This window comes from Taudactylus pleione, unplaced genomic scaffold, assembly GCF_031769625.1.
Source record: "Taudactylus pleione unplaced genomic scaffold, aTauple2 ptg000033l, whole genome shotgun sequence".
NCBI lineage: Eukaryota > Metazoa > Chordata > Amphibia > Anura > Myobatrachidae > Taudactylus > Taudactylus pleione.
This window is the reverse complement of record NW_028284435.1, coordinates 3386324-3411259: the sequence shown is the minus strand read 5'-3', so window position 1 is coordinate 3411259 and position 24936 is coordinate 3386324. Positions and strand designations below refer to the sequence as shown.

The 24936-nt window shown below is 43.0% G+C and overlaps 1 protein-coding gene across 2 annotated transcripts in view; it reads right to left on the bottom strand.

Annotated features, from left to right (window-relative positions):
* CFAP299 (cilia and flagella associated protein 299) overlaps positions 1 to 24936 on the bottom strand; it is a 569143-nt gene that overhangs the window by 99105 nt on the left and 445102 nt on the right. For both annotated transcript variants that reach the window (XM_088452111.1, XM_088452110.1), the window contains exon 4: positions 1907 to 2049. In XM_088452111.1, coding sequence (XP_088308237.1) covers positions 1907 to 2049 — 143 coding nt within the window. The remainder of the gene's footprint in view (positions 1 to 1906; positions 2050 to 24936) is intronic.

Sequence of the window (24936 nt, the reverse complement as noted above, 5' to 3'; positions counted from 1 at the left end):
TTCTGTAGTGGGGTACTGTAATGTGGTATAATGTGAACTGGCGGCACTGTTATGTGGCATAAGATGAATTGGGGCATTGCAACTTATCATATATTTTAGAGTTGGATAAATTGCTCCAGATCCTTGTTCTCAATGGAGACTGTGGATACAGTAACTCACAGGTTCTCAAACTCCGTCCTCAGGACTCCAAACAGTGCATGTTTTCCAGGTCTCCTCACAGAATCACATGTGAAATAATTAGCTCCAACTGTGGATCTCTAAAAAGGCTTTGAGAACTCCTGCAGTAACTGATTGTCAGTTACAATGTTGACAACCACATGGAGGACAGTGGTATATAAAATCAGATATGCCAGCATGCTAAAACTGTGCTTAAAAGCATCATCACCATTTTAGGTTTACAGCTTTAAACACGATGCTTTACTATTATGTTTAAAGTTGGATAGCTGACACAGTGACGATGCTTTACAGCGCAGTCATAGTATGCCGGCATATCGGGTTTGACATACTGCTGTCAAAATTGTAACTGTGAAGTAGCCATACCGAACCTGAGACTGCTGTAGTCTGTATTTCAGTGCTGAATGCAGGATGTTTCCAATTAAGATTGCATTAGTCATGCAAAAACGGTTGTCTAAGGCTTGATAAATACTGTAGGTCACTTAGTTTGGTAAAGCACCATTAGATATTAAACATCTCAGTAATGTGGCAAACCAATACAAATCTCCATGGGCATATCTATAAAGGGTGCACACCCTGCACAATATTTACCTCACCTGTCGGCGGTGCAGAATCATTGGAGATGATCACCAGGAAAATTGCACAGACGCCATGTTCCCGGAGATTGGCGCATGCGGAGTTGACTCTGGCACAGTGCTGGAGTCAACTCAGGACATGCACCAGCTAGAGAGTGGGGTCCACTCCTCTATTAAATAGCCCCTACAAATCTCCACGGGATGTAGTTATGTTGCAGGCGTCCGGTATGCCAGCTACCAGAATCCCGACGCGGAAAGCCCGACTTGGCAGTAAAGATAGGCGTCGAAATACCGATGCCTATCTTAAGCCCGATGACGAAATCCCAACAGCCGGCATCCCGACGAAGGTAAGCGGGGACAGGTTAGCGTTAGCCGCTGGGGAAGGGAAAGTTAGGTTTAGGGAACCCCGGGGGAGATTAGGGTTAGGCAACCCCCGGGGAGGGTTAGGGTTAGGCTAGGGGAAGGGGGGGTTAGGGTTAGGCACCACCGGGGGGAGGTTAGGGTTAGACACCCCCCTGTGAGGGTTAGCTTTAGGGTGCGGGAAGGGAGGGTTATGGTTAGGCACCATTGGGTGGAAGGTAGGTTTAGGCACCCCCGGGGGGGGTTAGGGTTAGGCACCACTAAGTGAGGGTTAGGGGAGAGGGGGGGGGCAGAGGAGGGTTAGGGTACTTACCAGCCTCAGTCAGAATGTAGAGCATTCGGTCTTCCGGCGTCGATATTTCATTACATATCGATTCAACCATCTAATATCACTAAGGTGTGTGCTTGTCTATTTCTCATTTCTTATAATCTCAATATATATTACACATACAATATCTAAAAAATCTTGATAAACTGCCTAAAACTGCTTTATTCCAAAGGAAAACTCATGATTTGTAATACATATTAGTAATTAAGATATGAGGTATAATGTATTTACCGCGGCAAATTATAAAGATATTAGATGTCATTGAGGTGTTCTATGACCATTTAAAGTTAGGACAGCAAATGTCAAATCAAGTTGACTTCAAGGGGATTAAATTATAATAGTTATCTACAGAATATTTTATGCTTTTCTTTAATTTACATTCAATTTAATCATGTTGCTCATATGCTAAAAATTAGGAAAATGGTAAAATCTTGCTGTCATTTTCATTCAGCTGTTTGATAATTTGTACCTTAGGTCAGTGGGTCGCGGAAGAAGCTTTTTCTTGCCAGCAAAGTACACTTCAAAGTCTTCAGTCTTTAGTCTATGTGAAAAATCAACATATCCAGACACCTCCTGCCCATGTGAATTCTTATCTCGGATAAAGATGATGGACTAAACCAGAAAGTAAAAGATAGTCGTAGATTAGGAAAAAAAATAGTGAAAACATTCGGATGCCACATAATTTTGTATATACAAACCAAAGCCCACATGCATTTATTTAACACATTAGGGCAGGGTTTCCCAACCACGGTCCTCAAGGCACACTAACAGTCCAGGTTTTAAGTATAGCCATACTTGAGCATATGTGACTTAATTAGCAGCTCAGTTGTTTTGATTTAACCATCTGTGCTTGAGCCTGGATATCACTAAAACCAGGACTGTTAGTGTGCCTTGAGGACTGAGAGTGAAAATCAATGCATTAGGGTATGCTAGGATTGTAACTGTCATGTTTTGCCACAGTTTCTCCCACCCATCTGTGCCAGCCTCTCGTGTCACCATATTATACCAGAAGTCATTAAACATTGTTATACCAGCCTCCTGTTCCTCTTTACTATAAGTAAAACATATTACACCTGCCTCCAATACCTCCATATTCATAAAGCAGAAGCCTTGAGGGCTGCTTCAATGATATGCAATGATGACAACTAGCAGCAGCAGTTTCTGATTGGCTGACTACATATTGAGCCCTCCAGCTGACAGTATTTAATTAATCAAAGTCATGACTATAGGCCCCCATACATCAGCGATTGATTGCAGCAATTGTGCAATTTGCAATCGATTGTGTATAAAAATCCTTCCCTTTTTCAATCGATTGCAGATTGCAGAATTGCCACAATCGATTGAAAAAGGGAAAGATTTTTATACACAATCGATTGCAAATTGCACGATTGCTGCAATCAATCGTTGATGTATGGGGGCCTTATGTTACATGAAGTCTTGAAAGGCTATTCACATTACTAAAGTGAGATTTCAATTTGATCTACTTGAAAAAAGAAAATTCCATTTGATTTTTATAAGGGAGAACAATAGATGTTTTCATTTCATTTATATTTTGTATTTGTTTTTAATTAATTAATTTTTCATGTGACACTTGAGATTTTCACATTTTTGTAATGACACTGTCAAGACAAAATACTCTCTTGGGTATTTGACAGCGCAGTCCAAAATTCAAATAGGGGAACCACACCAACTGCCACCCCAAATGCTGCCAAACATCGTCGGCCGGGACTGGCTCCCCTATTTGAATCTTGGACTGCGCTGTAGCCCCAGCTTTGGAGCTGTCACTGATTATATGGCAAGCCTAGGAATAAGTATACACACTTGTAACACTTCACATAAACCATATTGCACTGCATGTGGGGGAGACTTAAAATGTGTCGACAGATTTAGAAATATGGAGGGGCATGTCCATACCGAAATCTAAAAATGAAGTTGATCAGCATTTGTAGGCTACTTTACATGCAAAAGCAGCCACTGTTTACCCTGCATGCAAAAATAATAAATGTAGTTACTTGCTTGTTTTTGTTGTGCTCCCAACTCAGAATCAGCCCCTTAATGTGCATCTATTCTCTATAGAAACATATAATTGATGGCATATAAGAACTACTTGGCTCGTCATACTTGCCAACTCTCCCTGATTGTCAGGGAGACTCCCTCAGGGCCGGCTCCAGGGGTAGCTGCGCCCCTGTGCTGGCGCCTCTGTATTAGCTGACGGATGAGCTGCGCGCAACTGGATATGAGGGCGTGGTCTATTTACCACAGGCCATGCCCCCATAATTTCATTATTTTGGGCGTGCCCGAATGGCACGCCTCCCATGTAACATCAGGCTGTGGGGAGCCCAGCACTTCGTCACTAGCCGTGGGGAGCCCAGCACTTTGTCACTAGCTGTGGGGAGCCCAGCACTTTGTCACTAGCTGTGGGGAGCCCAGCACTTCGTCACTAGCTGTGGGGAGCCCAGCACTTCGTCACTAGCTGTGGGGAACCCAGCACTTCGTCACTAGCTGTGGGGAACCCAGCACTTTGTCACTAGCTGTGGGGAGCCCAGCACTTCGTCACTAGCTTTGGGGAGCCCAGCACTTCGTCACTAGCTGTGGGGAGCCCAGCACTTTGTCACTAGCTGTGGGGAGCCCAGCACTTTGTCACTAGCTGTGGGGAGCCCAGCACTTTGTCACTAGCTGTGGGGAGCCCAGCACTTCGTCACTAGCTGTGGGGAGCCCAGCACTTTGTTACATGTGCGCAGCATCCATTCAGACTCTGGGGTCCGGCACCGCCAGACAGCTGCGGCGGTGGGGGTACCCGACCTCCTGTTTTGACCACCCGCGGACCCACAGGCGGAACAGCGGGACAGTGCTGAAATCAGGATGTTGGGGAGGGGTACGCCCTCTATGGGGTGGTGCCCCTGTTCGACCGCACTGGTCGAACACCCCAAGAGCCGGCCCTGGACTCCCTGAAATAGTAGCAATCTCCCTGACTCCCTGAAGAGTCTAGCAATCTCCCTGATTGCTCCTTACCTCCATTATGAAGCTGCTTTGGTACTCATTTACATTTGGATGTAAATCAATATTATGACACACCTCTCAGATGTAGCAGTACAGTCCACTTTACCACTGCGCTCATAGGTTTTGCATTCACAAACTCCCTGAAATGCTTTTTCAAAAGTAGGCAAGTATGATCTAGTATGCCCTATTTTTTTGAATCCTACCTATGTACCATACATGCCTACACTCCTGAAAGTCGCAGGAGGCTTCCATTTTTTCGGGTAACCTCCCGCACTCCCGGCAGTGTAGGCACTTCTCCCGCATCCTGCCCACTTTCCTAGTGAAGTGGGCAGAATGGGGAGAAACTTACCTGAGATCCACGGTCTGTCATTAGGGGGCGGGGCTTAATGACGCGATTCTAGTATAATTGCGTCATTTGGCCCCACCCCTATAAAAATATGTGCGAATTGCGGGCATTTTGCCGAGAGGGGGCGAGGCCGAATGGCGCGATTGGTACCAGCCCCGCCCCCATCACTGCCTGACTGCTGCCTCTCCCCATGCTTCTCCCTGGGAGAGCAGAATAAAAGTCGGCAAGTATGCTATGTACATTGTGAGTGTAAATATGTGTGTCCATCTCTACACGTGTACTAATATATTTTGATAGCATACTGTATTTGAATTTTGGTCAAATTACCTTGAAATATTCCTATTGGTCAATTAAGATAAATACTTTTTTTTTCTGTTAGACAACATAACATTTTTATCTCCTGCTGAGGGTCAGATTAAGAGGTGCTATTTATCAAGTCACACCAGTTCATCATAACAAAAGAAGGATAAACAGCACTTAGCATTCCCTTTCCCTCTCCCACCTGTGATAGCACCAAATGTTGCAATATAAAAACAGCAAGGAATCAGTGACATACAACTGCATACAGTATATACAGCAGTAATGCCATGTAATAATAGAGGAGCAGTAGTGTATCTGTTTGTGTACACATCAGCACAACCATCAATACACAACTCCAAATTCCAACAGCACCTAATATACACGGATCAATCAATTAGGAGTTCAGCAGGCACTTTTGGATCAAAATTCTATTATTTGATGAGTGCTCTCTGTATGTGTGTATATATATATATATATATATATATATATATATGTGTGTGTGTGTATATTATTTCTCTTTAAATAAACATTCAAGCTCAGAAACATTAATAATTTATTTACATCATAAATATTCCGTGTATGTATATATATATATATATATTTATATATATATATACATATATATATATATATATATATATATATAGATGGGGATGTGGTCATAGTCCCGATTTTGTGTTCAGAATGCCGACGCCGAAATCCAGACACTTATCAGTATACCGGTGCCAGCATCCCGACCGCCGGGATCCCGAAGGTAAGTATTGGGGTTAGGGGAAGGGTTAGGGGTTAGGCACTAGGGAGAGGGTTAGGTTTAGGCTGCGGGGAGGGAGGGTTAGATTTAGGCACTAGGGGGGAGGTTTGGTTTAGGTTGCAGGGAGGGAGGGTTAGGGTTTAGGTTAGGCTTACTTACCTGGAGGCGTCGTGATTTTAACCTGGTCGGGAAGCTGGTGTCAAGATATTGACCGCAGGGATCACGAACACCGGCATCCCGTTCCCATCCCATACAGATGAGTCTACATACAGTCAGGTCCATAAATATTGGGACATTGACAGAATTTTCAGATTTTGGCCTCTATTCACCACCACAATGGCTTTGAAATGAAACAAACAAAATGTGCTTTAACTGCAGACTTTCAGATTTAATTTGAGGGTAATTACATCCAAATCGGGTGAACGGTGTAGGAATTACAACAGTTTCAATATGTGCCTCCCACTTTTTAAGGGGCCAAAAGTAATGGGACTATCAACTCAAAAGCTATTTCATGGACAGGTGTGGGCTATTCCCTCGTTATTTCATTATCAATTAATCAGGTAAAAGGTCTGGAGTTGATTCTAAGTGTGAGATTTTCAATATGAGATCCAAAGAGCTGTCACTATCAGTGAAGCAAGCCATCATTAGGCTGAAAAATCAAAACAAACCCATCAGAGAGATAGCAAAAACAATAGGTGTGGCCAAATCAACTGTTTGGAACATTCTTAAAAAGAAAGAACGCACCGGAGAGCTCAGCAACACCAAAAGACCCGGAAGACCACGGAAAACAACTGTGGTGGATGACAGAAGAATTATTTCCCTGGTGAAGAAAAACCCCTTCACAACAGTTGGCCAAATCAAGAACACTCTCCCGGAGGTAGATGTATATGTGTCAAAGTCAACAATCAAGAGAAGACTTCACAAGAGTGAATATAGAGGGTTCACTACACGATGCAAACCATTGGTGATCCACAAAAACAGATAGACCAGATTAGAGTTTGCCAAACATCATCTAAAAAAGCCATTACAGTTCTGGAACAACATCCTATGGACAGATGAGACAAAGATCAACTTGTACCAGAGTGATGGGAAGAGAAGAGAAGGAAAGGAACTGCTCATGATCCAAAACATACCACCTCATCAGTGAAGCATGGTGGTGGTAGTGTCATGGTGTGGGCATGTATGGCTGCCAATGGAACTGGTTCCCTTGTATTTATTGATGATGTGACTGCTGACAAAAGCAGCAGAATGAATTCTGAAGTGTTTTGAGCAATATTATATGCTTATATTCAGTCAAATGCTTCAGAACTCATTGGACGGCGCTTCACAGTGCAGATGGACAATGACCCGAAGCATACTGCAAAAGCAACCAAAGAGATTTTTAAGGCTAAAAAGTGGAATGTTATGCAATGGCCAAGTCAATCCCCTGACCTGAATCCGATTGAGCATGCCTTTCACTTGATGAAGACAAAACTGAAGGAAAAATGCCCCAAGAACAAGCAGGAACTGAAGACATTTGCAGTAGAGGCCTGGCAGAGCATTACCAGGGATGAAACCCAGCATCTGGTGATGTCTATGCATTCCAGACTTCAGGCTGTAATTGCCTACAAAGGATTTGCAACAAAGTATTACAAAGTGAAAGTTAGATTTAGGATTGTTTAGTTTGTCCCATTACTTTTGGCCCCTTAAAAAGTGGGAGGCACATATAGAAACCGTTGTAATTCCTACACCGTTCACCTGATTTGGATGTAATTACCCTCAAATTAAATCTGAAAGTCTGCAGTTAAATCACATCTTGTTTGTTTCATTTCAAAGCCATTGTGGTGGTGAATAGAGGCCAAAATATGAAAATTCTGTCAATGTCCCAATATTTATGGACCTGACTGTACATCTAGCCTCCTTGCACGTCAATCAGCTCTTTTAGTCGCGTCATGCCTCGGTCTTTTCGTCTAACTTTTTTCCTTAAAATGTGTCTTATTGCACAGTGATGCGAATGGAATGCACAATCAGCTTATACTGATTAAAATGATGTGCAGCATGCCTATATTCTGTGTGCACCAGCGGCTGTATCTGTGTCACAGTGTGCCGGACACAGGCACGTACTTACCGGGTCCGGCAGCACTGGTCAGAAGCAGACCAGCAGGTGGGGTGCCCGCTGTGTACTCCGGCTCTCACCACCGGCGTCTGGTGTACAGATGTCCGCAGCTCGCCTGCCCGATGGTTGAGACATTTAATTTCCAAAGTTGTACGGACATTCAACATTTCTCGATCTATGGTGTCATGTGTGTACCGCTAATACTTCATAGAAGGCATTACCGGTACACATAGATGCACCAAACGTTATGTCACATTTGGCGCAAGATTTAAACTCCTCCCTATAGGAGGGAGTCTCTGGGCAGTAGACAGTGCCAGAGTATAGGCTTCCAAACCATACTCCAGCCTTCCTACCTACTGCTCATTCCTGACCTTGGCTTTGCTTGTGACCTGATTCCGTCTCGTTTGATTCTTGGTGCCACTTTGTCCATCTGGTTCTGACCCTGCTTGTTGACTATGAGTACACTATGCACCCTACTAAGCTCCAGTGTACACCAGAACCTATACTAGGGAACCAAGTCAGAGGACTGCGACCTGCGTGTCGGACGCAGTACAGTCCAAACCTCTTTGCGGGGGTCCCTGGTGAATACTGCCGGAATGTTAGACTCCGCGCCTCTGTACTGGGTCTTAGTCAATCCCAAAGTGCAGGTAAGCATCCAATATCAATCTGCTTGTGAAATGCTACGTTACAGTGTCACAGTCGCTGACTCTGTAACATAGCATTTCGCATGCGGATATAACCGCAGTAGCACATAGAATATAGGCATGCCGCATATCATGTAACCTATCGAAGGGCAGCAGCATGATGTGGCATCGATTCCCCAAGTGGACAGAATACCTCTGGAGAGATGTTGATCAATACTGTCTGGACAACTCACTCATATTTGGAGGTACAGGATCTTGGATGCAAAAGGCCCTCTCCTCTATGTCCCATAAATACTCGATTGGGTTCATGTCGGCAAACGTGATCGCCACACCATTCGTCTAAACTCTCCAGAATGCCCCACGAACCAATTCTGGACAACTTGGGACTGATAACACGGTACTTTATCCTGCTGTTATATTCCATCATTGTGGGGATATATGAAGCAATGCAATGTAGCAGTTACTGGTTAATGACTTGTTTGGGTGGACCAGCGGACCCAACCCATGCCACGTGAACACACCCCACACAATTATGGAACCACCACCAGCCTGCAAAGTGCCTTGTTGACAGCTGGGGTCTATGACCTCATGGGATCTGCACCACACTCGAACCCTATCATCAGCCTGAAACAACTGGAACCATGACTCATAAGACCACACCACATTTTGCCAGTTTTCCATGGTCCAATTAGTGATGTCACGAGCCTAGGTGAAGTGTCGAAGTGTTGACAGTGGCAGTCTGATGGGTCTTGTGCTCCCATATTCTATGGAAGCTATATAATGCTGCACTGACCGGCTGTATATGTGTCTTGCATTGAATGTGGATGTGACTTAAGCCAGTATGACTTGTCTGTTACCACGGACAATTCTGGCCAAACAGTGCTGTTCACGATCATTAAGCACCAGTGGACGGCCACTGCACTGTCCACGGTGAGTGGCAATGCCATCTATGAGGTATTACCGGTACACACATGACACCATAGATCGAGGAATGTTGAATGTCCGCATAACTTTGGAAATTAAATGTCTCAACCACCAGGCACCCACTATCATGTCCCATTCGAACTTTGATAATTCACATCGCCTTGCCAAGAGCAAGCCTAGCAGTGTTCAAACTGACTCACGAGATGTCAGATTATACTTGATGCAGGTCTGTGCATTTCCAAGACGCCACAGTACGAAGACGACACCTACCATTACCTTTTACATACTGCTATCCCATGACTTTTTACACTTTAGTTTACATCTCACGTAGCCTAACATACTGTAATGTGTTTCTGCGCAACTTGTCAGATTCTAGTGCCAGGTGGAAGCTGCGGGATAGGGATCGCAAGATCCCTCTCCTGCGAGATTGCCTCCATAGGCATAATGCAGATTACGCCATTGAAGATGGTGTAAACATACAGGGCCAAACTCTGAAAGGCTTAACTTCAGACTGTAGTCCCTATAATAATAATTGATAATAATGGATGCTGTGGTCTGCAGCACTAATTAGCTGTTAGTACATTGTGGGACTACATAAAGTTATGCAGAGACTGCTGTTTCTGCAGAATTTTATGAAAAATTGGATTTATGAATTGGCCCCTTAATTGTAATATGTTATGTAGTGAATTTTATGGCCTGCAGTTTTGCCCACTGCATTGAGGAAATGCAGTAATATAATATGCAACCAGAAACAAAGGTAGCATTAGGAGACATAAAAGTCAAGGACCATTATCAATATCTAATAAACTACAACAACAAAAATGATATTTTAAAATGCCAAGGGAAAAATAAAATGATAGCTTTATTATAATGTATGGGTTAGTCACTCCTTACATTAGCCATGCTTACAAGTGAAGCGTTAAGTAGAATAAAGCTCTTCTTGTTTCAGTCATTTTTAAGAATACTTTTTAAAGAAGATTTCACCCAATGGCTCTCCACTGTGTTAACTATGACAGCTTTACTGTGTGTTGATGATTATCTTTTCTGGGAAACAGAATTGAGGCTTGTCCTCTTAAACAAAGCACCACTAAACTTGAGACACTGAAGAATGACAAATTACAAAGAGGAGTATAGGAAAACAAAGCCAGACAGTTCAGCTATTAAGCCCCTCCACAGGCCGTTGTTGTACCAACAATATAACAGGTGCTCCTTTTAGGCCCATCTGTAGATTTTTACAGAGGAAATCCTTCAGCAAGTTACAAGGGCCATTTTTTTTTACTACACTTGGCAGACAGACTAGTTCACTTAGGAAAAAAAGTCACTAAACCACTGACACCTAGTTTAAATCATGGGTTGTCTCTCTATTTTAACCTTATCAAACTACTTTATCTGATCTTATAATATCCATAAATAGATACAGTGGTCAGTTTACTAAGATACGTGGCACAGATTCTTTGTATGCTGCAAAGCTGAGCATTACTTCCATGCTAGTAATTGCAGCATTTGTTAGAACAGCAATGAGCATAGATGTTGATAAGAACTAAGGGCCTGATTCAGAGATGGACGCTAATGCTGTATTCCAGTGTTTGTGAGCAAATGGTCGATTGTTATTTGCTCCAATACATTACCAGATTTTAATTTCAACCAGCCAGATTGGACAGATAATTGTATAGTGTAAGCCCAGCATAAGTGATGTCTTATAAAATTGACATCAATCCAAATGTAAACGCGTCCCAAAGCAGTTAATAAGATCTAGTTGTTCATTAAAACGCACTGATACTTTTCAGAAAATGCATGTAGCCATAGGGATCATTGTACCTTATAACCAATGCTGGGAAAGTATACTAATGATCACATTTAAATGTATATATCTCTATCATATAACATCTTCATAATGGGGGTAAGGTGAAAGGGAGATTGCTAGACTCTTCAGGGAGTCAGGGAGATTGCTGCTATCTCAGGGAGTCTCCCTGACAATCAGGGAGAGTTGGCAAGTATGACTAAGTGGTGTTTGCATTTTAGATGTTAAACTCTCCATGAGTACATATTCTAGTACAAGGTATTAGTGGCATACTTATTAAAGAGTGTTTGTGGGATATCTCCCAAAATCAGCCATTTTCTGGGATTACCCACAAATATTAAGGATCCGATATCTGCTGTGGTCCCTCCATTTATTATCGCAAAGCAAGCCCCATAGCTCCGGAAAGCTCAGCCACGATAAGTGTCAATAAGACATTATAATTATAGGGTCTAAAACCCAATAATCTATAAATATGGCCCTAATAATGCATTGATAATAGCAAATAGCTACTTTAGTTCATCCGTGAATTTTCAAACTACTAGTATAAAACGAGCATCACATTTTAGTAAAGGGACACCACAGTGCTAAGTGCTCACTAAGGGCCGGATTCAATTAGCCGCCATAATTAACCATGTACTAATGCAGTAGGCAAGGCTATTCAGTTGTAGTCTGCGATAAGCCCACAGGCTGCACTTAACTCAGATTTCTGTTCAAGCCTGAGGGAGGCTCAAACAGAAATCTGCAGTTGTGCCCTCATCGTGGGTGCCGCAAACACGTTAGCCCATAGCTCCCGGCACTTATTCCATTATCTATGGGTTAACGTGCATTAGCTACAGATATACAGCGTGAGGAAAAAAGCTTATAATTGAAAGTCCGAGGCTACACTTTGTTTTTACGCTGTAATTTTGGCAGCTAATTGAATACGGCACTTAATGGGTTTATTTACTCGCTAAGGGGTATATTTATGAGGGAGAAGCATTTTTGCCGGAGATTTGGACTATCTCCACTTCTCTCAATTTTAGGAGAGGTGCTAAACCAAAGGTTCTCAAACTCGGTCCTCAGGACTCCACACAGTTCACATTTTCCAGGTCTCCTGACAGGTGCCCAGGTGTACTCATTACTCAATGACACATAAAAAATACACAGGTAGAGCTAATTATTTCACTTGTAATTCTGTGAGGAGACCTGGAAAACATGCACTGTTAGGGGTCCTAAAGACTGAGGAGCTCATTCAGAGCAGCTCGTGAGCGCTGTGCGCTCGCAAGCATCCCGATGTTACAGCACTGCGTGTGCGTGAGCCCTGCTGAGCGACTGAAGTTCAGTCACTACAGGGCTCGCAACAAGACGGGGTGGCAGTCAATGGTGAGTGACAGCTCGCCCCGTTTTGTGGGCGGGTAGGGGGGTGGCTGGACAAACGCAGGCCTTCCCTTAGGAACGCCTGGCGTTTGTTGGGAGGCCTTACTGACATCACTACTGATGTCAGTAGTGGACTTCCTGCTCTATTAGAGCAGAGAGTCCACTCGGCCTTACGGCAGCCTAGACCCTACCGCAGGGTCTTGTTGCAAGGCCGATGGTCGCGATTATTGCAATGGCCTCCTGGCCACTCGCACAAGCTGTGGGTGGTCTCCCACAGCTATGCGAGTGGCCTGAGAAAAAAATAATTAAATTAGAAAACGCTCACAGACCCAGCGAGCGGCAACGGCTGCGAGCTGGTCTGATTCAGGGCCTGAGTTTGAGAACCTGTGTGCTAAACTATTTTGCACCCTTTACCACCATTCCCATTGATCTCTATAGGGACAGTGGCCACTGTCAATTTATGTGTGGCCAGAGGTAATTTAGTGTAGAAAATAATGCGTTTTCTGGGGTTATTCACAGATCACCAATGAAGAGGAAAACATGACTGTATGAGGTGGGCATAAGACATGTTGGACAAATGACTACATTTAGTAAGTATGTCATACTTGCTGACTCTCCCGCAATTGCCGGGAAGCTCCTGAAAATCAGGTGGCACTCCTGGCCGTTTGCAAGAAAGGGCAAGTCTCCAGGTTTGGCCAGGGCATCACACTGCCGCCGCCGGCTTGCCTTCTTCCCATAGTGCATCCTGGTGCCAATTCTTTCCAGGGTAAATAACGCTCAAGCACCCAGCCATCTAAATAATGTAAAAGAAAACTTGATTCATCAGACCAGGCTACCTTCTTCCACTGCTCCATGGTCCACTTTTGATTCTCACACGACCATTGTAGGCACTTTTGGCAGTGGACAGGGATCAGCATGGGCACTCTGACTGGTGTGTGGATACGCAGCCCCATACTCAGCAAGCTGTGATGTACTGTGTTCTGACACCTTTCTGTCATAGCCAGCATCAACTTTTTCTGCAACTTGTGCTACAGTAGCTCTTCTATGGTATTTTACCAGACGGGCTAGCCTTTGATCCCCACTCGTATCAATGAGCCGATTGTCCTTCCTTGGACCACTTTTGGTAGGTACTAACCACTGCATACCGGAAACACCCCACGAGACCTGCCATTTTGGAGATGCTCTGACCCAGTCGTCTAGCCATCACAATTTGGCCCTTGTAAAAGTTGCTAGGATCCTTAGGCTTGCCCAATTGCGGTAATGAAGGTTCTTAATTTTCAGGGACACCGTAAATTATAATCAATGTGCCCCATAATCTTTGGATAGATATACACCATATTATTAATAAATATTCCAATGTGATTGAGACTCATGAGACCATGCAATAATTATTTAGGAAACAGGATCATCATTGTTCTTACAAAACACAATGGGTAGATTGTAACTGAATTGCAAAAGTAAACTGTATAAAATTTTCCTAAGACAACAGTGCAAGTCTAACAGTGCAAGACTGTTATAACCTTTTTGCACGTGTCATGTTGCAAACTACAGTAGTACTGTATGTTTGAGTGGTTTTGGAATTCCTGGAAGTACAATTATTATGTCTGTTATAAATCAGGTTAGATATAGATCTTCAGCTAGGTTTATGGTTAGGATTCAGACTTGTATAAGAATGTATTGTTAAGTCTGGAGCAAGTTCATATTTAGGATTCTGCAAATGTTAGGGTTATGTGCGCGTTAGGGTTAAGACTACAATATTACTGCATTAACATTATTTTGTTCTATTGGATCCAGTACAGCCTGCATTACAATTCAGTTTAAAATTATGACTCCCCTGTGGAAGAAGGGATTGCTTATTTTCCTAAGCATTATTCCAAAAGCATTATTACTGCACCTCCTATCCAGGATTCATTAAAAGGAACTGTTCTGGTGAGCCTAGGGCAAATGCTACTAAAAGGATTATACACCATGTTTTTCTGTGAATGCCCCACAGAAAATGTAGGCACAAACTTTGAGAGCCATAGACTGAGGCATATGATTAGTTCTGCTCACAACCAATTACAAGCCGACCCTACATTACAAGCACTTCTGTCAAAGATAGAGGTCAGACTTCATAGAAAAATAGGTTGTACAAACCTATTAAGATGGTCTTGCTACTACCCAGCATACATGTGAATCATTTTGCATGTATATCATGTACTGAATCATTATACTATAATGTTACTGCACATACCCAAATTACCAAACTGATCCCACTACTGCTGCACAAAAAGCTCATGCACAGTATAAATGTGTCAGAAGCACATATTTAATATTACTGATGTCAAGAGAGGTAGCTGAGCATGTTTTGTTATTAGACCATTTGTCCACTTCATTTAATAAAATCTTAGCAAGCACATTAAACTGACCCCTTTGCCTGGACACAATCATTATCACATTGCATGGAGCCTATAGTCAGGTAATTGCGCAGATCTAATCACTGGACAAAGGCCATTGTACAGACCCCCTATTCGGACACTTTGCCCAGACAACATTGTACAGACCCCCATTGCAGGTACAATCACCGATCTTATTCTACAACACAAGACTTAAACTCCCCAGATCTCTGAAATGTGTATCCCTTTAGCCATTGTGAACTACAAGTTATATCATGTTTTAGTTCCTAATGGCTGGTACGCTGGAACTTGCAGTTACACTCCAGACTGCTGCTGACCCCTCCTTACCCTTCACTAGCAGGAAATAAATATCTTCTAGCAGGAGTTATAAACGTAAGAGCCAGAGAAAGGCAACCTGAGCCTGCTTGCCACTCCCTGTATCTCAAAGTGATGGTAGAGCCTCTTCCTTCTCACTGATTCGCTGTACATGATTGTTGTAACAGTGCAGTAATGAAGAATCTTCCAGCACTGTTTACTATGATGAATGTACAGAAAAAGTTTGCTTTCTCAGTGTTCTGAGTGCACTAAGGTGCTTACCTTCTTCAAACTGATTTATCGCCCTCCGACGATGTGTTCAAAAATCTGTTATCGCTGCAATTTATCAAAATAAATAATTAAGTAAATCTGTGGAGAGGCATGGTATAACTGACCCTGCAGTGACTGCTTTACTTTTACAGCTAAAATTACCTATCAGAATTTAAGCAACTGTACTTTGGCATGTAACATGATTTACACATAATTAGCTGTTCTGATGTCATAATGCCAGAATGTCTACATCACAAAGGCTTGGAAAGTGTTAATGTAATTGTTCCAGCACTGACTGCTCAGTCAGATGCTGCCACTAAAGAAAGACCCAGTACTCACAGCAAGAGTTACAGATGATCCCCAGCAGGTAAGTGGAATATGCCACATACTTCACATAGCTGGTTAAGTAATGATAACTTACATTGTATAATTTGGAGACCTTTATAAGATTGATAGCTAATATTATGCATATGGTATGGATGAAAGGCTTCCCACACTCTATGATGCAGTTATTTGTACTCTCCAGTTTTTCAGGCCTGATGAAGGATCACGCTATTAGTGACTTCCATGAGTTTTTGTAAAACCAAAACGAGGATCATTTGCCTATTATACAATAGCACAGTGTATAAAGCTATCATGAGGACGGTTTGAGGCCAAACCTTTTCTGATGTTTTGATAACATAAATCAAGCCAGGACAACCTGCGGTCCCAGCATAAACTGATATTTGTAGTTTAACCTGGAGAACCACAGGTTGTCTTGGCCTGGTATAAATGATGCTAATTGAGGTATGTTTATATCTTTATAATGTAGGGAAGAGTAGCTAACTATAAGGACTAATATAGAACTTGAGGTTAGTTTACAGTCAGGACAGAGGCTTTGATAATGACTTGGACAAATATTAGGCCTATGGATGAAGCTTGAAGTAGGTTTAGGGTTAAGTAAGAGCTATGAATATAATGTTTAGGTTGTGTCTTGTATTCTTTATGTTTCAAAGGAGATTAGGATTAGGTGGTGCTAATCTCTTTAAAATAAGCAGTCTCTTGCCCTCTAAAGCATGCTTTTTATCCAAGTAACAAAAGGGGTACACCTATAGTGGACCCATATGTTACTTGGATAAATTGCCATGTATTGAGTGATTTTTAAATTATCCTTCATTTCAAAAAATTAAATTTACATCCATGATGTGGTATGGGATCCTCCTAAAAGACTGAAGTCTGAATTAGTTGGAGATATTTGGACCTAGGCCACAGCCTTGTAGTGTTTGGACAATTGCCTGAAGCATGCTGTTCTAAAGATCCTTGGCAGAGAATCAGTACGTGTGAAAGTTCCTGATTTCTTAGTCTAAGGAAAAGTCACTTTTTTGTAAATATTTTCAGAGAAAAGCCATTTTTCACTAGAGTTTCAGAAACCCATTCTTCGTCAGTACTTCTAAGGAAAGATGGGAATAAACAGCTCCTCCTGTTTTTAAGCGAAAATAGGCTACACAGCCTATTGTTTCTTATCCAAATACAAACACAATGACTGTTAATAAGGCTCATGTTTAATTTATCATCTAGTTGAAGTAAGTATACAGTACACTCTGGGGTCTATTTAGCAATATTTTGTATTTATTTAATACATATGTGGTTCTGTATTATATATATATATATATATATATATTGCCAAACTTCAATTATGCAGGTTGAAACTTTCCCTTAGATTTCCTGTTTTATTGTTATTAAGGTGAGACAGCGAGTTGTAACAACATCTAACCCACAATGGCCACAATATATGTGTGATAGAAGGTTTTTATTCACTTTAAATTTGTTTTAAATAAAACCAAATGTTAACGAAGCAGACAGAAACTAATGGATTGTCAATGAGTCTACTCTAGTGTGAGGGTCTCATTGTAGACATTGAAAGTGGATGCCTTCTTCATCTTCATCTCCATGAAAAGACAATAAAACAGGAGATGTGAGGGAACGTTTGAACCTACATAATTGAATTGTATAAAGCTCTAGACAGGAGACATCCAATCTACTTAGTTGGTTTCCGTTTTGTCTGCTGCACTTATTCATTCGTGGTGGATTATAATAATTTATACAGTGGTACAACAAATTAAGGTCTTGTTAGGATCTGCGGTTAGCAGATCATCTTAGTTGCAGTTCCTGGTCTTAGCTGCTACTAGAACTTTACATTTAATCCTGTCTGTCTGTGTGCTGATCACATGTGTTCAGTAATTAACTGTCTGCCTGTGTGCAGTATCAGCTGCACACAAATTGTCTTGTCAGTGTGCACAGGCCAGCTGCCCACTGGTCTGTCATTAGGGAGGCTTGCAGGGCTTCCTCTGATTGGACTCTGTATCTGTTAAATTACAGCCAGCCCTTCACTCCATGCTGGTGATAGAGTATTCGTGTTTCAGGTTCTGGCTTAGGGCCTGATTCAGACTTGGGAATAGAGTGAGATATCTCTCTCAACTGTGAACCTGAACAAACCATATTGCAATGCAAGGGGTGTATATACATACATTTTTTTACATGTAGGGTAAATACTGGCTGCTTTTGCATGTAGCCCACAAATACTGCACAGCTTTATTATTACTCTGCAATTTAGATGTCAGTTTGGAAACGCTCCTCCCAAATCTAAATCTCTTTAAATCTGCCCCACCTGCAGTGCAGCATGGTTTCACCAAGATGATCAGTTGAGAGAGATATCTCTCTCTATTCCCAAGTCTGAATCATGCCCACAGTTTCCTGTCACCCAGTCGAGCTCCAGTTCTCCTGTCTATTGTATTGTGTTATTCTGCCGTTTGTGTCATCCAGGTGGCACGGTTCGCTTATCATCTACCTGCCGTAAGTGTCATCTTGGCGGCACAGTTTGCATACCTGTCCTCTGCCGTTCGTGTCATCCAGGCGGCACAGACAGTACTCTGCAGTGCTGCTTGTGTCAATCCAGCGGCATAGGACGCACTACAGCATCAGCTGCTTGTGTCAACACGGCGGCACAGGCCACACTCCAGCATGTTCAGTTCACCATCCGGCGTACCAACGCTAGTGACTTTATTATTGCACAGGTCTTCATCTGCCACATCTTGCCAAGCTTATTCAGCCCTCAAGGCTGTTGCACGGCCCAAAGGCCGCACCATATCCTACGGCCCACCGGCCACAGCTAGCCAAGATACTGTATACAAGCTCTCAAGGATGCTGCACAGCCCAAAGGCAGCTTCATATTCTATGGCCCATTGGCCACAGCTAGCCAAGATACACTAGCCCTCAAGGCTGTTACACGGCCCAAAGGCTGTTTCATATCCTATGGCCCACCGGCCACAGCTAGTAAAGTAATTCCGGCTCTCATAGCTGCTTCACGGCCGCATCTTGCCAAGAAATTCCAGCCCCCAAGGCTGTAGCGGGACTATACCCTAAAGGGTCAATTACATGGGATAACATTATCACCAGCCAAATATATTTATCTTGAGGGTATTTTTTGGTGATCTGTTATTGAGCCAACTCAGAATCTTGCCCAGGTCTGACCACACAGGTTCAGCTGCTAACGCAGAAAGTGCAGGAACTCTCTCTCCGGGTAGAGGAGACCCAGGGTATGACAGTTCCTGCTGTGACAGAACCAAAACTGAATCTGCCTGATCGGTTTTCCGGAAACTGTAAGGATTTTCTAAATTTCAGAGAGAGCCATAAGCTCTACTTTAGGCTCCGACCCAGGTCCTCAGGCTCTCAGGTCCAACAAATTGGTATAGTAATTTCCTTGTTACAGGGGGATCCACAGACTTGGGCCTTTGGTCTCCCTTCCATTAGTCCGGCACTGCAGACCGTAGAATCATTTTGGGTCTGCTCTATGATGACCCGGATAAAGCGGGCAGAGGCGAGACTTAGGTCTTTAAAACAGGAGAACAGAGCTGCCGAGGACTATAGTTCAGAGTTCTGGAGATGGGCGGTCATGCTGGCTGTTTACATAGCCAGTTTCGTTGGGGGTTGTCAGATCAAATAAAGGATATCCTGGTCCAGTATCCTTCCCCGAGTTCTCTGGATGAGCTCATGAACATGGCTATTCGTGTTGATCGAAGACTCCGGGAGCGCCGTGCAGAGAAGAGTCTGCCTTGCTTGCCTCTGCTCGACTTTGAAGAACCGATGCAACTGGGAGCATTTCGTCTTTCAATTGAAGAGAAACATAGGAGACGTATGTTGGGTCTGTGCCTTAACTGCAGCGGTAAAGGACATATACTGTAGCCCAATTCTGTCCTTTAAAGTCGGAAAAAGGTAAGGTCTAGATGAGCTAGGGGAGGTACATCTAGGCCTTGCATCCATCTCCCCAGAAAATTCAGTTCTCATTACTGCAGTAATCACTCTGTCCAACAGTCAGGTCTCTGTTCATGCATTTATTAACAGCGGAGCTGCGGTGAACTTTATGGACATTGCTTTTTTCAAAACCTTGGGCCTGAATCCAGAGTCCTTGTGGTCACCTGTGTCAGTGATTGGATTAGATGGGACTAGTCTGTCCAAACTCCTGGTAACCTGCTGTACTCCTCCTTTGCAATTGTCCGTTGGAGCTCTTCATCAAGAAGAATTGTCGTTCCTCCTTCTGCAGTGTCCACTGGCTCCAGTTTTGTTGGAGTTACTGTGGCTAAAACTACATAATCCCGTGATCCAGTGGCAAACTGGCGAGATTGTTGAGTGGGGATCAACTTGCTTCTCTCAATGCCTGTCCCGTCCAATTCATCTGGCTTCTGCCGTCTCATCCAAACCCTCGTCTATTCCTGCTCTTTATTGTGACTTAGCCGAGGTTTTCTCCAAGAGAAAGGCTGACGTCCTGCCGCCGCACCGTTCTTTTGACTGTGCCATCGATCTGTTACCAGGTGCCAGGCTTCCAAAGGGCAGATTATATGCTTTATCTATTCCGGAGGATAAAGCCATGCAGAAATATATTCAAGAGGTTCTGGATAAGGGATTCATTCATCCTTCAAAATCCCCAGAGGGAACAGGATTTATCTTTGTAAAGAAGGATGGATCCCTCAGACCCTTCATAGACTTCCGTGGACTGAATAAGATCACAGTCACAAATGTGTATCCCTTACTACTCATCTCAGTTTTCTTTGATCAACTGAGAGAGGCCTCCATCTTTTCTAAGATTGATCTTAGAGGCGCATGCAACCTCATTCACATCAGGGAAGGAGACGAGTGGATGACGGCATTTAACACTCATTTGGGACATTTTGAATATCTTGTCATGCCATTCGGCCTCTCCAACGCCACAGCAGTCTTTCAAGTATTTCATCAATGAGGTGTTAAAGGATCTCTTGGGAGTCTTTGCAGTGGTATATTTAGATGACATCCTCATCAATTCTAAGTCTGTAGAGGAACACCGTGGGCATGTACAGCAGATCTTGCAAATACTTTTGGATAACAATTTATATGCCAAATTAGAGAAGTGCGAATTTGGCGTGAAGGAGGTATTGTTCCTGGGTTATATAATCTCTTCGCAAAGATTCTACATCGACCCTGGCAAAGTGAAGGCTATCCTGGATTGGGAACAACCCAATACGCTGAAGGCCATCCAGTGATTTCTAGGTTTTGCAAATTATCGCATATTCGTTAAGTCCTTCTCCTCTATAGTGACGCCCATCATTGAGTTAACGAAAAAGGAGCTGAGGTCGCCAATTGGTCATCTGAGGCTATTCGAGCCTTTAATACTCTGAAAGTGGCTTTTGTGTCTGCTCCTGTCCTCCGGAACCCCAATCCAGAATTCCCGTTTATCATCAAGGTCGACCCATCTGAGGTTGGAGAGGGCGCAATCCTTTGACAAAAGGATATCAAATATGGCAAATTTCACCCATGCGCTTTCTTTTCCCAGAAGATTGATTCAGCAGAGAGGAACTATGACGTTGGCGACCGGGAGTTTTTGGCCATCAAATGGGCCTTTGAGGACTGGAGGCACTGGTTAGAGGGGGCTAACCATGTAGTGACGGTTCTCATGGACCACAAGAATCTGGCCTACATAGAGACGACAAAGAGGTTGAACGCAAGACAGGCCCGCTGGGCATTATTCTTTACCAGATTTAATTATGCGATCTCTGTCAAACCGGGGTCTAAGAATATTAAGGCGGATACCCTGTCTCAAAGCTATTCCATCAGTCATCTTCCAAGGGCCTCTGAAGAGAACATCATTCCGGCTTCTAGGATTCATTTTGCTGTGACCAGGACCCTGGCAGATTCTCTTTGCTCTTGTCAGTCTGAAGCCCCTCTTGAGAAACCATCAGGAGTGCTCTTTGTCTATGAGAGTCTGGGCAAGGATGTATTGAAGGATTTTCATTCTTCGAAAGCGGGGGGTCATCCAGGCATCGCTAGAACTTTGGAACTTTTGTCTCGTTCTGTCTGGTGGCAGTCCATGTCTTGAGACACTCGTGAGTTCGTTTTGGCATGTGATATTTTCTCTAGAACAAGACTCTCCAGACCGCTCCTCAAGGGTTGCTGTGTCCTTGTCCTACGCCATCTAAGCCATGGACCCATATTGCAATGGACTTTGTTGTTGACCTTCCTGTGTCTTCGCGTTGTTCTGTCAATCAGCCCATTTTGCATCATTGCCCAGGTTAATCCCATAGCCTTTTGGGTGAAATTACCAAGGACTCTTAAGATCAACAGTACCTTCCATTGCTCTCTCCTGAAGCCGGTGTTCCTCTCCTCCAGGTTTACTCCTAGGTGTTCAGTCAAGCCTCCACCAGTACTCATCCAGGGGTGCCAGGAGTTTGCTGTCTAGAAGATCCTGGACTCCAGAGTATCTCGTGAATCTCTTCAATTTCTTATCCACTTGAAGGGGTATGGTCCAAAGGAGCGTTCCTGGGTTCTGGAAAGCTCTTTGCATGCTCCTACCTTGAAGAGAAGGTTCTTCCAGGACTTTCTGGACAAACCAGGGTCTAGGGGTTAACCCCTAGTCAAGGGGGGGGAGGGTACTGTTAGAATCTGCGGTTAGTAGATCATCTTAGTTGCAGTTCAAGTCTTAGCTGCTGCTAGAACTTAACATTTAATCCTGTCTGTCTGTGTGCTGATAAAAATGTACAAAATATACACTCACCTTAAATACTCAACACCATCACCGCGTGCACCACCGGCTCATGGAGAAACAGGAAGTCGCACCATAGTGACGTCATTTCTAGATGCCCGCAGCCATGGCAACTGTGCTGCATACAAATAATAGTGCATAAATAAAAAACATTCACAATTATTTGTATGCAGCACAGTTGGGTATTTAAGGTGAGTGTATTTTTTGTACATTTTTATCCTGATGATGAGACAATAAATGGTCTCGAAACGTTGAGCATGACTTTATCCTGCCGAGTGTGGATTTTCATTATCTCAGTGCCACCTACCTGTTTGATGTATGTCGGACCCTGGGTAAGAGGATACCAAGGATATTGATTATATGGGAGTACTGCCTATCTTCGTATATATATATATATATATATATATATATACAGTCAGGTGCATAAATATTGGGACATTGACAGAATTTTCATATTTTGGCCTCTATTCACCACCACAATGGCTTTGAATTGAAACAAACAAGATGTGCTTTAACTGCAGACTTTCAGATTTAATTTGAGGGTAATTACATCCAAATCAGGTGAACGGTGTAGGAATTACAACGGTTTCTATATGTGCCTCCCACTTTTTAAGGGGCCAAAAGTAATGGGACTATCAACTCAAAAGCTATTTCAATAACCGGTGTGGGCTATTCCCTCGTTAGCACATCTTGTTAGCACATCTTGTTTGTTTCATTTCAAAGCCATTGTGGTGGTGACTAGAGGCCACAATATGAAAATTCTGTCAATGTCCCAATATTTATGCACCTGACTGTATATATATATATATATATATATATATATATTAGATAGATAGATATGTATATGCAGCTGACAAACTGGGTACATCACATGTCAGCGCATGCGCAATACAAAATGCAGCTAGGTGTTGTTTTCGGAAATCCAATAATAATGCCGTCTTCAACTTCACAGGTTGAGTGTGTTAATGCAATCGCTGTCCCTGCATACTGTAATGCTGAATAGCAGCCATAAAAAATTATAATTGAAAATTGAAAAAAACATTGTGATGATTTTGCCTGAAAATATTTGGGATAACAATGCCATTAACGCTGAATAGAGTCCTGTAGAAGCTGGATAATTGGCTGAGACAAGATCAGTTTAAAATTGAAGCGCGGCGACGCCATCTTGCGACTGGCCGCAAGATGCCATCTTGGAAATGAAATCGCAAGACGCCATTTTGCGAATGGATGCCCAAGCGCCATTTTAGATAAACTCACAATTAAGTACATATGGCGAGATTACTATTAGTACCATGCGATTGCATCTTTCATCATTTCTCATACACACAGTAATACGCACAATTGCGCTGTTAACTAGTCACATATTAGCGAATGCATAAGATAAAACACCGTTTAGTAGCTAAATGCGCACGCATCTGCACCAAGTTAACTAGTGTCCTTATATCAAACCCCGCATACTCACACATTACATATCTACATACAAGGTTTCATAAGCTTTAAGGTATAAGATTTAAGTTTGTTCATATAGTATAAATGCTATGGAATAAAGATTGTTTGGTAACTAAGGTTTTATACATGATAAGTAAGCCGTGTTTGGTTTCGTACTGATGCGTACTCTTTCAACAGAACTCTGGTATTATCAGTGTGGAGATCGCATCATGCATTCTCGACTTATGGACCGCATAGACTCTAAGCAACAAAATGTATATGATATGAATAACTGTTAGGATGTTGCATGTGGCGGGAATCCAGGGACCCTCAGTTGTTGGAGGCTGGGCTGTGTTTATTTGAATCAGCCTGTTGAATGCTCTGTAACAGATGTATCCCCCTTGGGAACCAATAGCATCAGCAACAAACTTCTCTATTGTGTTGTCTATTTCTGGGGGGTATAAATATGTGTGCTCCAACACTGGGTTTTTAGTCTTCATACTGAATGCTGACAGACGAGGGGTTTCTTGCTGATGCCTAGCGTGTAACTGACTGTACTTTTACTTGAATAATACTTGTGCTTTGGAACCACAGATTCCAGGTCTTAAGTCTTTATTGACTGTATGACTGCGTACACAAATTAGCGTCATCCTTAGAAGGTATAAGCAGGATATTAGAAGGTATAGGCAGGATATTAGAAGGTATAGGAAGGAGTGTATAGAGGTTCTGATCCAGTATCGTTAGTTGGGGGCTCGTAGTGAAGTCACTTACCTGCTCACACGGTACATACGGTTATCGATATTTCAGCATAGGGTGGAGTGGCAACATGCAGGCTTTATGCTGAAA